General features: G+C 44.4%; 1 protein-coding gene across 1 annotated transcript in view; it reads right to left on the reverse strand.

The window, feature by feature from the left end:
• Window positions 1-14,730, reverse strand: part of LOC123506122 (ADP-ribosylation factor-like protein 4C) — a 66,264-nt gene that overhangs the window by 915 nt on the left and 50,619 nt on the right. The window contains exons 3-4 of the mRNA XM_045258011.1: window positions 9,805-9,921; window positions 1-3,881 (exon numbers count right to left, since the gene is read on the reverse strand). The exon at window positions 1-3,881 is cut by the window's left edge and continues 915 nt beyond it. Of these exons, the coding sequence (XP_045113946.1) occupies window positions 3,771-3,881; window positions 9,805-9,921 (228 nt within the window). The 3' untranslated portion in view covers window positions 1-3,770. The remainder of the gene's footprint in view (window positions 3,882-9,804; window positions 9,922-14,730) is intronic.

A 14,730-nucleotide genomic window follows, 5' to 3' on the forward strand; every position in this document is an offset into this window, starting at 1 on the left:
ATTTAGGGGGAGGCTGAGGATTGACTGGCTGACTGATTGATCGATCGGTATTGTGGTGCAGTAGCAAGGTCGTGCAGCACTGGCAGGGTGGAGGAGGAAATGAGACTCGCGTTATCAGGGTCATGTTGTGGGTTTGTACGTGTTGCCTTGCGGTGGATGGTAAGCTGTTTTCCATTGTGTCTGTGTGTCTGTGTGTGTGTAGCTCTGTGTGTGCATGTGTGGCGTGAGCGTATTCCGTCCTCCATTCCTGATTAGCTCCCAGACTTCCGCTACTCACTGATTAACTTCTGAGTCCCGGATATTGTTTTGCCTTATTCAGGGGGACAAGATTCAGGCCGCGGCGACTGGGACGTGACGCGGCTACTGAAAGATCAACGCCCTTACAAACATCCGGCGTCTTGTAGAGAGAGAGTGGGAGAGAGAGAGGGAGAGAGGGAGACGTACGTGTTAGTAGCGGTAGAAGAAGATAACTTTACGTGTAGGCAATTGTAGATTAGAGCCATAAGTGTGAACAGATGTAGAAAAGCTGTAGAGAGAAATATTTACGTATGAATAATTATAGAAAGGGAGAAGTATAAGTATGAACAGTAGTGGGAAAGAATTATGCATTTGAAGAGTTGTAGAGTTGTAAGAGAAAAGAATATACATGTAAACAGTTATAGAAAAGTTAATTATAAGTAGGAAAAGTTGTAGAAATAAACAATTATACATATGGACAGCTGTAGAGAGAGATAATATGTGTAGAGTTGTAAGAGGGGAGAATTATACATATCAATAGTTACAGGAAAGGATTGTAGTGTATGAAAAAGTAGTTCATCATTGACTTATTGTATAACTTGCATAACTACACGACGTATTAGTCACTCAGCTCTCAGATATCTCGCACACATAGTCATTCTGGTAGTAACTGTTAAAAAGACCTGATTTTCCTTTTATTTTATTTATGTATTGTTTTTATTCTTTATGTATTGTTCTATTTCTCTTTCTTCTTCTTTTGTTTCTGGTACGTACATGTAAGTCTCGTGTTCTATCAGTAATACGTTTAAAAAGAAATATGTTTTATCTATTTAATTTTCCTTCATTTTGTGCATTTCTTTTTATATTATTTCCCTTTTCGTTGCATTGTTTTTCTCTTCTTCCTTTTCTTCCACTGCTCCATTTTTAGCTACCTATCTATATTTACACGCGTTAGGCTGAGGCGCAGAAAACACACACACACACACACACACACACACACACACACACACACACACACACACACACACACACACACCTGCCTTAACACTATCACCCAGGCAACACCTATGTAACATATCACAGAGAGAAACACGTGAAAATAGTTCTTTCTGTCACTCTGGAGACGACAAGGCCACGAGTGTCCTTATCGTCACACGCGACCAGTCACTCCTTGCTTGGCCGCGAAAGAAAACGGGTGCAGGACATAAGCTGCGTAAAACAAAGCACGCCATTGGCTCTTTCACCGGCCAATGGTATCAAAGTCCTGGTTTCTAAAAGGGTTGCTACGAGGGTTGCTATTTGCCACCTTCTTTGTAGCGTCCTTGTTCTTGTTTTACACGTAAGGTGCGCTTCAAACAAGTCCCAAATTGCAGTATAAATATTACTATCTCCTGGACCGAAAAATAGTATGTAATAAAGGGAGTTATCACCATAGAGAATCACAATATATCCAAATACAGTGCACCATTTAGTACTGTCATTCTTTTCACCACTCACAAGGAAAGGTAAATTAGAAAAAAATGGCAAAAAAATTGGTAGTAGCGGAAAAAATGGGAAAACTTACTTAAATGTTCTCCCGTCTTGTTTTTTTTCTGCTACTTTCCTTTCTCGTGTGTTACAAAAAGGTGTCATGGAGGTTATGGTTTGTTTTTATCATAATGTTTACCGGTATGAAAGATTATGCATCGTTATGTACAAAGGCATCACCACGGGGACTGACTGACTGACTGACTGGCTGGCTGGCTATAAGGGTAAGACTAGATTAAACTAGGGATGACGAACAGAGGTATCCAAAAAGGGTTATCTGAGTTGTGACTGACTGACTGATTGACTGACTGACTAATTGACTGACTGACCTAAGGTGGAACTGGATTAAATCAGGACTGACGAATGGGAATCTTTGAAAGAAATATCTGACGGTTTGATACAACTGCAGCAATGACTGACTGGCTAACTGACTGATTGACTAAATTAAATGAGTAAAGGAAATCGCAGCACCCACTTATCACATCCTAAAATAGACAAATGAGTAGATAAAATAAGAAAAAAAATAACGAAAACTAACAAAAATCTCATCTTTCCTTCGTTTTGCAGTCAGCGGCGAGGAAAATTGCCTTGAAAGACTAGATGACTGACTGACTGATTGCCTTATCGATTACCTAATTATATGATTTCCCAGATGAACGAACAACTGGATCACTATTGACTAACTTTCAGCTCCACTATTTTACCTTAGAATCTACATTACAAACTGCGACTCACTACATGTCTGGCTCTAGCTCCACTGACTAGCTGGCCTATGCCGTCTGGAACCTGCCTTACTGACGCCTCCCAGCAACGTACTCGCTTGGAGGAGGCGGGCAGTACAATGCTCAAGCGCTGGCCTCAGGTGCGGGCCTCACCTCATCATCTCAAAGTCCAACGCGTCCACTCGATACGTCCCTAAACACGTAAATTTGGGATGTTTTGTTATGGTGTTGTGTTGGGTTATGGTGTGACTGGTGAGGAACATAAAGGGGTGTCGGGTTTGGTGGTTCTGAAATGATGAGGAAGGAGTGTAGTGAATGTTCTTACCATGAACAATTCAAAAGGTAATGATGAGGCAAATGATTAACATCCACTCACTTGCAAAAAACATTGGTGGAAAAAGTAAATGAGATATTGTTTAGTGGACATAGAAAACATCTGACGCCATAAAAGTTATCTTGAGGGGTAAATGTATAGATCACATCACAGATATATGGACAATCAATATTCCTGCAGCTTGCAACACATCTAGGAATCAGTCCTAAAAACTGTCTATCCCAAAAGTTCGCTTACAATTATATTTGTGTCTCAAAACAACTGAAGCGCCCAGGCAAGGGCGGTGCGGCCCTGCGTCTTGCGGGACATTCAGTTGGGAACATTTTCTTCTCCTTCACTTGGAGCCAAATTCCATTTTGGGTTGCCCCAGCCCTGGCGTGGCCCGGGCCAGGCCAGGCCAGGCAGGCCGTGGGGGCGGAAGGCATATCAACTCTCCCGGCCCTTGCTGTGCTCGGGACTGCGGCTCCGAACTACAGAAGCACAAAATGCAAAAAACAGCTTCACTGTATGCAAAAAACGGCACAATGGAGGGCTGTCTCAGGGAGAGAAAGACTTGATTCATTCTCCTGAGGACTACATCCATCTTCCTTCAGCTTGTGCCGTCAGGAAGCCATCCAGGGGACGCCACACGCCACAAGCGGCGCCACATCTCCCGGGAAGCAGCAACACTCCAGCAGCAGACACCTGACTGCCGCTGAGCTCCATCACGTCTCTCTGTGACCCTTTGATCCAGCGGCGCCACAGCCACTGTGCGCAGCTCAGGAGGCCCCGTAGTGGTCTTCGCTTCTTGAGGCGTCGTCACAGAGGTCCTCGTATTCTTCAGGTGTCAAGGCGGCCGCCTCAGCACCTTCCGGGGGGGGCGGCGGCTGCTCCTGTTCCTCGGTGCCCCAACAAACGCTTAGTGAAGTCCGACAGCCGGCGGGGGCAGCCAACTAGTCGGAGGTGGAGGATCATCTGGGTCTCTTCTTGTTGGTCTTGGCGAGACGGCGCTGCTTGTGGATCATGTCGTACAGGTGCTCCAAGGCGTCATCCAGACCCTCCCCGGTGATGGCGCACGCAGGCTGGGGACAGAGACACAGGCACTAGTAAAGGTCTCTCTCTCTCTCTCTCTCTCTCTCTCTCTCTCTCTCTCTCTCTCTCTCTCTCTCTCTCTCTCTCTCTCTCTCTCTCTCTCTCTCTCTCTCTCTCTCTCTCTCTCTCTCTCTCTCTCTCTCTCTCTCTCTCTCTCTCTCTCTCTCTCTCTCTCTCTCTCTCTCTCTCTCTCTCTCTCTCTCTCTCTCTCTCTCTCTCTCTCTCTCTCTCTCTCTCTCTCTCTCTCTCTCTCTCTCTCTCTCTCTCTCTCTCTCTCTCTCTCTCTCTCTCTCTCTCTCTCTCTCTCTCTCTCTCTCTCTCTCTCTCTCTCTCTCTCTCTCTCTCTCTCTCTCTCTCTCTCTCTCTCTCTCTCTCTCTCTCTCTCTCTCTCTCTCTCTCTCTCTCTCTCTCTCTCTCTCTCTCTCTCTCTCTCTCTCTCTCTCTCTCTCTCTCTCTCTCTCTCTCTCTCTCTCTCTCTCTCTCTCTCTCTCTCTCTCTCTCTCTCTCTCTCTCTCTCTCTCTCTCTCTCTCTCTCTCTCTCTCTCTCTCTCTCTCTCTCTCTCTCTCTCTCTCTCTCTCTCTCTCTCTCTCTCTCTCTCTCTCTCTCTCTCTCTCTCTCTCTCTCTCTCTCTCTCTCTCTCTCTCTCTCTCTCTCTCTCTCTCTCTCTCTCTCTCTCTCTCTCTCTCTCTCTCTCTCTCTCTCTCTCTCTCTCTCTCTCTCTCTCTCTCTCTCTCTCTCTCTCTCTCTCTCTCTCTCTCTCTCTCTCTCTCTCTCTCTCTCTCTCTCTCTCTCTCTCTCTCTCTCTCTCTCTCTCTCTCTCTCTCTCTCTCTCTCTCTCTCTCTCTCTCTCTCTCTCTCTCTCTCTCTCTCTCTCTCTCTCTCTCTCTCTCTCTCTCTCTCTCTCTTTTTTTTTTTTTTTATTTAAACATAATTTATACAGAAGAACATGTACCCAAAGGCGCACTGTCGTGTGCTACCTATTCTAAAGGGTACTACAATCTATTTCTCTACAATATTTACAAGACTTAAAAATAGATAATATACAAGATGGAGCACTGTTCTTTTCACTTCACTAGCACTATTCACGCACTGCACTACACTGAGTGTCACGTCACAAAGAGTGTCAGAGGAGTTGGCAGTGTCTGTCTCCACTTATGTGCCATCAGTTTGACACTGTGTGTGTTCATCTCCTGGACGTGAGGCACCGCGGCCGTGAACAAGTTCCACATCCTGGAGACGCGTCCTGCGAAGGTGCGTTGATGCTGACACCCGTGGGATCGCGGCACCTCTACGGCGTCACCACCATTGAGCACCGTTCTCGTGCTCCGTGCGGTGACTCTCAGAGGATGACGCAGCCCTGCCAGATGTGGCACTCTTTGCACCTGTGCCTTATGGAACACTACGATCGCCGCCACATCTCTGCGGTGTTCCAGTGAATCAAGAGGACGCTCAGGCTCTGGGTGAGGTGGTATTGCAGCATCTACTAGCCGTATGGCGCGGCGTTGGATGCTGTCCAGTCTCCTTCTGTGTGTGGCGGCACAGGACATCCAGGAGAGAGCTGCGTACTCAAGGTGGGGCCGCACCTGTGCCTTGTACAGCAGCAGTCTCCCCTTCCTGTCGAGGAAACTGGCGATCCTTCTGAGAGCGGAGATCCTGTGAGAGGCTTTCTTGGCAATGGATTTGACATGGCTGTCAAACCTCAGCCCTCGATCCACCTCCACTCCAAGTATCTTGACGTCATCTTGGAGTGGGAGAGCAGCAACGCCAAAGACAACTTTCCTGCCATTGCTGCCATGGCGGCTGGGGACCGAGAGACAACCATTGCCTGTGTCTTCTCCGGCGCGAATGTCACTTGCCAGCGAGCACCCCACTCCTCTATCACTCGTAGCTGCTGATTGATGGCCTCAGCAGCCCGCCCACTGTCCTGGCGTGGATAGGTATAGGAGAGGGTGCAGTCATCAGCATAGGCCTTGACTCCTGGCAGTAGCTGGAGAAGATCATCCACGTAGATATTCCACAGGAGTGGGCCAAGAATTGAACCCTGTGGCACTGATGCCTCCACAGGCAGGGACTCAGATGTTTGCCCGTTGACAACCACCTTGAGGCTTCTGTCCTGCAGGTAATTTCCCAGGAGTCGTAGCAAGCCACCCTGGATGCCTTTAGCACGAAGCTTTTCCAGTAATCCGTTGTGCCATACTTTATCAAAAGCTCCAGCTATGTCCAAAGCAACCACTATAGTGTCCTTGCCGTCGTCTCTCTCTCTCTCTCTCTCTCTCTCTCTCTCTCTCTCTCTCTCTCTCTCTCTCTCTCTCTCTCTCTCTCTCTCTCTCTCTCTTTAACACAGGAAAATTTCTGTCGCGAGGGCAGCGAGGGAGGGCGTGTGTGAAGTGTGGGAGATAGGAAGGTGTAGGAAGTGTGCTAGGAGCCGGAAGGGTGACAGAGAGAGAGAGAGAGAGAGAGAGAGAGAGAGAGAGAGAGAGAGAGAGAGAGAGAGAGAGAGAGAGGAGAGAAGATAGAAGTGGGAGCTGAGAATATTAGAGTGTGTGAAGAGTGGCTTAAATTAAGTTAGTTCAATACAGGTGGAGAGCTGATCCTTACTTCTGTCTGTCTGTCTGTCTGTCTATCTGTCTGTCTGTCTGTTTGTCTGTCTCTTTGTCTGTCCTGTTCTTTTATATCTCACTAATCTGTCACTTCTATTCAATAATTGTGTGCGTGTGTATGTGCGTGTCTGTGTGTCTATTTCTTCCTCCCCCCTCTCTCTCTCTCTCTCTCTCTCTCTCTGTGTGTGTGTGTGTGTGTGTGTGTGTGTGTGTGTGTGTGTGTGAGGCATGTTTTGCTTGTTTTTGTTAATTATTACAATATTTCTGTTTGTTCTCTCTCTGTCTCTCTCTCTCTCTCTCTCTCTCTCTCTCTCTCTCTCTCTCTCTCTCTCTCTCTCTCTCTCTCTCTCTCTCTCTCTCTCTCTCTCTCTCTTTCTGACGCTTCTACCTCGTCTCCATGACAACCCACGCACGTAAGTCCCGCCTTGTTAAAGACATCTCGCCTCAGCCACACAGCCGCGGCTCCGGTGTGTTCCTGTCTCATGTTGCGGGTCCCAGAGTGAGGGAATGCGTGAGTGACTGAGTGACTGAAGTGGCGCTGTGTGTGTGTGTGTGTGTGTGTGTGTTTCACTGTTTGATCTGCTGCAGTCTCTGATGAGACAGCCAGACATTACCCTACGGAACGAGCTCAGAGCTCATTATTTCCGATCTTCGGATAGGCCTGAGACCAGACACACACCACACACCGGAACAACAAGGTCACAACTCCTTGATTTACATCCCGTACCTACTCACTGCTAGGTGAACAGGGGCTACACGTGAAAGTAGACACACCCAAATATCTCCACCCGGCCGGGGAATCGAACCCCGGTCCTCTGGCTTGTGAAGCCAGCGCTCTAACCACTGAGCTACCGGGTGTGTGTGTGTGTGTGTGTGTGTGTGTGTGTGTGTGTGTGTGTGTGTGTACGTGTATATGCGAGCGTTACGGGATAAAAGAGAAACGAGGGGGAGTATGTCAATGGCTGAATGAGAGAGAGAGAGAGAGAGAGAGAGAGAGAGAGAGAGAGAGAGATAGCAATACTTGGAGGATGGGTGGCAGGGAAGGTGGAGGCTTGTTTGCGTTGAGTTATGAGACGTGTGAGTAGATCAGGATGCTGGGAGGGACTGGGAGGGACTGGGAAGGGACTGGGAGGGACTGTGAACGACTGTGGAGGGACTGCGAGGGATAGGGAGACACTATGGAGAGGGAGAGAATTGGGACAGACTGTAATAGAAATGAGGACACGTCTGTAGAGAATGAATGGAAGGAGGAAAAGGGAAGAAGGAAGAAAGACAGACAAGGAAGACAATGGAATGAATAAGGAGATTAGATAATAGGAAAGAAAGACACTAAAGAGATAGAGTCTGACTTAGGGAAGGAAGGGAATGGGAAGGAATAATACACGTCAATTAAGAAAAAGGGAAGAAAATTTGTCAAAATCGAAAAAAGAAAACGGGGAACTACGAAGGCTAGAAAAAATAATGAAGAAAAGAGAAAACATTAAGACAATAAAATCTAGCGAGGAGGGAAAAGATAGATGTTTTATTGGGGTGAGAAGAAGCAAGGTTAAGAGGAGGAAGGGGAGCTGGGGTGATAGATGCTTATTAAAGGGGAGAAGGAGAGAGGGACGGGGGTGAAGGCTGCGTTAGAGAGGGGAGTAGCGAGAATGAGGGGAAGGTGATATTGTAAGGTAAGCTTTCATGTTAAAGGAGAAAGAGGGAATCTATTGTAATTGTGAGCGTGGGCGAGCTGACGGAGAGGTGGAGGGAGAAGTGGAGTGAGAGTGGAGGGAGTTGACGGGTGAGAGAGAGTGAGGGGAGCTGACGGGTAGAGGAAGAGGTAGAGGGAGGAGGAGAGAGAGTGAGGGGAGCTGATGAGTGAGGGAGAGGTGGAGGGAGAGTGAGGGGAGCTGACGAGTGAGAGAGAGTGGAGGGAACTGACGGGTGAGGGAGAGGTGGAGGGAGAGTGAGGGGAGCTGACGGATGAGGGAGAGGTGGAGGAAGAGGAGAGAGAGTGAGGGGAGCTGACGGGTGAGGGAGAATGGAGAAAGAGGTAGAGGGAGAATGGAGGAAGCTGACGGGTGAGGGAGAGGTAGAGGGAGAGAGGGGTGAGTGGGGAAAGGGGTTTGTTTCTCCCTATTTTCTTCCTCCACTCCAGAGAAATGTTCGTCCGTTATCTAAATGTAATCTTTTTTTCTTGCGTCTCTCTCTCTCTCTCTCTCTCTCTCTCTCTCTCTCTCTCTCTCTCTCTCTCTCTCTCTCTCTCTCTCTCTCTCTCTCCGCACTTCGATAAATTTTGTGAGTTTAAACGCTTCCAAATTTCACTTTTATTTTTTTCTCTCTCCTCCTATTCCCATATTATTTACTTTCTTTGTTTCTTGATCTCTTTTCTTCATCTCTCTCTCTCTCTCTCTCTCTCTCTCTCTCTCTCTCTCTCTCTCTCTCTCTCTCTCTCTCTCTCTCTCTCTCTCTCTCTCTCTCTCTCTCTCTCTCTCTCTCTCTCTCTCTCTCTCTCTCTCTCTCTCTCTCTCTCGTCTCGTCTCGTCTCGTCTCCTTGGCTCCCGTGCGACTTAATGATTTAAAGATATTAAAAATACCTGACGTTGTTTTTGCGCACTCATTTCTCTTCCTTCCTCATAATAATTGCATTTGGACTTTTCAGCGATTGTTTTTGCACCTGGTTAATCTTTTTTTCTTATATCCTATCCTCACTTAGTTTAAATTTTTCTGCTTCTCTTACCGTTTTTTTTTTTCTCGTCCAAAGCGCTCTGTTTCCTAACCCTTTGCCTTTCTGGTCTCTGCTCGTTGCTTTACGTCCCCTGCTGTATGTTTGTCCCCAGTGCCTCTTCCCCTGCACTGCTATTCATCACCTGTTTCTCTCTTCCACTCCCCCTGTCGTCCTCCTGTCGTGTTCTATGACTCCCTACCAGTGTCTATATATTCCCTGTCTTTTTTCCTCGTTCCCTGGTTTCCTAATCAGCGTGTTTCTCTCTTTCACTCTTATTTGCTCTCTGACTCCCTACCACCCTTCTGTCTCTATATTCGTGTCTTCCTGCCAACGTCTATATATTCTCTGCTTTTTTCCTAGTCTCCTTGCTTTGCTATTCACCACCTGTTTCTCTCTTTCATTCCCTAATATAACTTTCCTCGGATCCTTCTTTCATTTTTTACATTCTACCTGAAATCGTCTACATATCGCCTGCTTTCCTATTCATCATCTGTTTCTCTTTTCTGCTTCTGTTATCTTCTTTCTCTCATTCTCCTGTGTTTATATTGCGTATTCTGAGTCTCCTTACGTATGTTTTCCCTGCTATGGCCTCGTGGTTCTCTCACCTGTATGTGCCAGAGGTGTGTGTTGCCCAGCTCTGCGATGCCCAGCAACCTCTCTATCTCCAGCGGGTCCTTGGCGCCGGGCAGGTCTTGTTTGTTGGCCAGCACCAAGATAGGCACCTGCGGGAGGGCATGAGGTGAGCCAGTGGTGCAGAAAGTTGGAAAGTGAGCCAGTGGTGGGGGGTTATGGGTATTAGTCATAGGGAGTTACTTTATTCACAAAAAGCTTCCCATTCTTACAGCAACATATATAGTTTTTTCTAATGAATTGGGTGTCATTCCTATAGGCACTTTTCCCTAATTACCGATCACTCTAAGACATAATTACTTATTCTACAGCCACATACAATCTTTGAACTGGAGATTAACCCCTTCAGTACCATGACGCATTTTCATATTCATTCTGCTTACTATTTGGTGATTCTTTACAGCTTCAGAAACTTATATGGGAATTGAAATAGTGAAGAATCTGGCCATCAATCTTCTAATACCCATAAACCTTTCCTAATGTAAATGAAACTGTCCAATCATACCCAAAACTCATGGTAAAATATGTCCCAGTATCCTGAAAAGATTAATTGCAAAATGTAATGTTTTCCATCGCTAACTTTTTTTTAGATGCTGATAAAGATTCCACGCCTTGCTTGTGGTGTTGCTAATTGTCTCATATCGCAGTGGAAGGGTTAAACAAACAGTAAGGGTGAAAAGAAGGTCCTCTGTCAGCAATAAGGACAAGTTCTAAGCGCTTATAGAGAAACAAGTAGTGGAGTATTTGGAGTGTTGTGAATCCCAGTAAAATGCGGCGTGGTGCTTTGATGTGGTGATTTATCTCTGTCGGTATGTTGACTGCGAGGTGATGATGAGTGGTGTGTGTGTGTATTATGATATGTTATTTTACTGCGTTGTTTAGTACGGCATAAAATATTTTGTTTAGGTAGGTTAGGTTGCGTTACGTCAGGGTAGATGTGGCAGTTTATTTCTCAATAATTTCCGAGTCCTTTAAAAATATATGCGGTGAGAGAGTTATGCATTTCTGAGCATCACTATTTATGGCGAGTGTGTGTGTGTGTTGTGTGTGTGTTGGGTGGCTGGCGGTGACTGACGAGGGGGCGATGGAAGGGTTCACAAGCCAGCCGCAGGTTAACTCCCCTTGATTAATGTACGAGGCTGATCTTTATTGCGTCGTATTTATCATCGTCATTGTATCAGAGAGAGTAAGCGGCGCTAGTCCAGTATAAACATCACATCAGTGCGCGCCATTACTCCACAGCGGCGCCACAATCGCTGCACGGACAGCTTGACATTACGGGAAATGAAACCCGTCTGTGCGCTGGGAAAAAAATAATAGATAAATAAAAGTATAAATGATAAATCACCTGAGCTTTCCTTTTTTTAAACTGTTTGCGCCAAAGTTTGATATTTCTTCGCCACTTTTGCACTTATATAATAAAACTTGTGGAATATCTTTGCATTAATATCAGAGTCAAAGTTTTGTCCTTGCTGAAGAAACAGAGACACCATGGCGAGCTTTGCAGTAAGGGCGGCACTGAGGGCGAGAGTGTGACTTGAACCTATATTCTGAAACACTTTTTGAAAGATCTCCAGTTAAAGTGACACGGGTTTTTATGGATGTTTCTGTAATTCTAGTGCCATGTTAACAAATATTCTGCATTATCAACAGGAAAATACTCCTTAGAACTCGGCTAATCATCTTTGTTGTCTTTGGAAATGGTCACGATGAGAGAGGGAAGCGTTTCTGAATATACCGCTTGGAATGTCGGTGTTGGTGGCCATTGTTAACTGAAATCCTACTTTGACTATTTACCCTTTCAGTACCAAGACATGTTCTTATATTTATTCTTCTTACTTCAGAAAATTACGTGAGAGTTAAAAATAGTGAAGATTCAAGCCATTAATCATCCGTCCTCCATAGACCCTTTCTAATGTAAATAAAATCGTCTAATCATACCCAAAAATCAAGGTAAAAATGCGTCCCAGTACTGAAGAGATTAATTACATCAACAATTGATATTTTGTTAGAGTAGCAATAGGTAGTAGATGTATGGGAGGGACTAAGGAACAAGAGTGTGACCTGGCGTTGCTGTTCAAATATCTCTTAATAAGCACAGAGTTACCGTTACAGGCGCAGAGATAAAAGTTTTCGCCTGAAACTCATTGTAACCTTGACTGAAACTAAGGTAACTATTTGAATCATCAGAGCGCTTCGAATACCGTAACTCTTTTTGTGGCTTCACGTTAATGAGTCAGTGGAGGACAATGGCTTCTCACTGCATGACCCTGGCAACAGCAACCATCCGAGATTCGAGGGACGCGTCACTTGGAAATGATGAAGCAGAGAAAAAAAAAAAGAGAGAAATATAAGAAAAATAATGACGAAAGAAGTAGAATGCAAATTTGAATAAGCCAAATACAAATGAAAAAAGTTTATTTGAGAGAGAGAAAAATCATAATGAGGGCTAAAAATGGAAATAAAGAAAACAAGTAAAAATAAAAAAAAAAGAGTAAAGAATTCAGTGAGAGGAGAATGACAGAAAAAAAAGGAAAGGTTGAAATACACATATGAATAAAGAAAGAAAAAGATTATCCACAGTGAGGTTGAAAAAGGCAGGAAAAAGGTAAACAAAGGGGGAAAAAGGCAATTGAAAAGAGGCCAACGGAAAGAAAGAAAGAAAAGAAAAACATGCTGAGGAACAAAAACCAAAAAGAAAGAAGAGAAAAAGAACACACAAGAGAATAAAAAGCACAATAGGTAAATAGAAAAGAACAATGCGGAAATAAAAAAAACTGAAAAGAGAGAGAAAAATATGAACACAAAGAAAGAGAAGGAATAAAATGATGAAATAAAAACAAATCAGGCAAACCACTCAACACAGAGGAAAAAATGACCCAAAATTTTGCAGCCATTGAAATAAGATTAACCCTTTCAGTACTGGGACACATTTTTGCCTTGAAATTATGTATGAATAGACCCCATTTTATTGCCATTAGGAAGGGTCTATGGAGGTCAGAAGATTAGTTGCCGCAGTCTTCACTATTTGAATCCCCCACATTAGTTTCTTGAGCTATATAAAATCACCAAATAGTAACCAGAATGAATATGGAAACGTGTCATGGTACTGAAGAGCTTAACCCTTTGAGTAACATGAAACGTTTCCATATTCTTCTGCTTACTATTTGGTGACTTTATACAGCTTCAGAAACTCATGTGTTGGATTTAAATGGTGAAGACTGTTGTTACCTATCTTCTGACCTCCGTAGAGCCTTCCTAATGTCAATAAAATGGTCTAATCGTACACAAATCTCAAGGTAAAAATGTGTCCCAGTGCAGAATGGGTTAAGAGTGAGTATGCCTTCCTTCCCTTCATTCCCGTGTCTTGCCACTGTGCGAATATTCAGGTGAACGAGATTAAAAGTGAGATTCGCGAATGAGGACACACGACATGCTCCCAATACCAATGTTCCACCCATACAAAAATAAGACAGTGTGGTCGAGTATATCATTTCTCTCCTCGCTCCACTGTTCCATTTCTTCTTGCTGACATTAACGTGGACACTGTATTAGTTCCGTATTTTGAAACGCTTTGCTCTCTCACCATCACTACTTTCCAAAGGCTCAAGTTGAAGATATTCGTGTTTCTAAGAATATTTTTATAGTTCTGGTGATAGATTGGCAAGATTTCTAGTTTATTAAAAAGAGAGACTGTTTGAAAACCCGGGTAGTTGTCTCTGTGGCCTTGCAAAATTGTCGTAGTGAGAAGAGAAGGCGTGTCCGAGAACGAGCATTAGTGTAATCGAGAGATAAAAATAGTTAATAAAAAAGATGTTACGATCGTTTGAGAGAAATGATTGAACTTCCTGAGGAACATGACGGACTGACAAGTGAGCATCATTTATCTGCTGCTTTCTCCACCCGTCACGCCATGTTTGCTTAGATCAGCGTGTCAGGAAGCGGAATTCGTTAATGAAAACACACGCGTCATGTTCTAAAAGTGTAATTCCATCCTCCTTGATATACGAGTAGGATAATTTTGATGAGTAAGTATCCATATATTCCCTTAATAACCTTCTTCTGTCGCCATAAATTTACCGTGATGAATGTAGTAGAAAATGAGATTCCACCATCATAATTTTACCAATAGAAAAAGGGCAATTCTGACAGATAAGCATTCATTTATTCTCTGTTCAGTCACCAGGAACAATTCTGAATAATAACCATCTTTTGATACCTCCTGCGCAGATATGGCTCCTTTTGTCGCTAACGGCTCACTTCTTAAACATGTCTGTGTCTTATCTTCACTCTCTTCAACCCTTCAGCACTGGGATGCATTTTTTTACCTTGAGTTTGGGTATGATTAAACGATTTTACTTACATTAGGAAGGGTATATGGAGGTCTGAAGATTAGTGGCCACAGTCTTCATTATTTTAATCTCCACATAAGCATCTGAAGCTGTATAAGATCACCAAGTATGCAGAATGGATATGGAAACGCGTCCTGGTGCTGACTGAAGAGGTTAACATGATGCAATGGTTGTCACGACTACCAAGCGATTTTATGATTGTAGTAATAGCTTAATAACAATTCTAAATCATTCGTAATCAACGCAGCCTCGAAAACATGACTAGTAATCAATGTAGCCCTTGAAAACAGTCCTGAAGAGGAGGCAAAGCATTTCAGAAAGCAAGCATAAATCTAATCAGCTTGTGTCAGAAAACCTCCATGTTCTGTCGCGTCCTGGCATCCATGAGAACCTTATTAACCCCTTCAGTACCAGGACGCGTTCTCATATCAATTTTGCTTTCTATTTGGCGCTTTTATACAGCTTCAGAAATTTATGTTTGGATTAAGATAATGAAAATTCTGACCTCCTAACCTAAACCCTTCGTAATATAAATAAAATCGCCTAATC

This window comes from Portunus trituberculatus, chromosome 19 (assembly GCF_017591435.1).
Source record: "Portunus trituberculatus isolate SZX2019 chromosome 19, ASM1759143v1, whole genome shotgun sequence".
NCBI lineage: Eukaryota > Metazoa > Arthropoda > Malacostraca > Decapoda > Portunidae > Portunus > Portunus trituberculatus.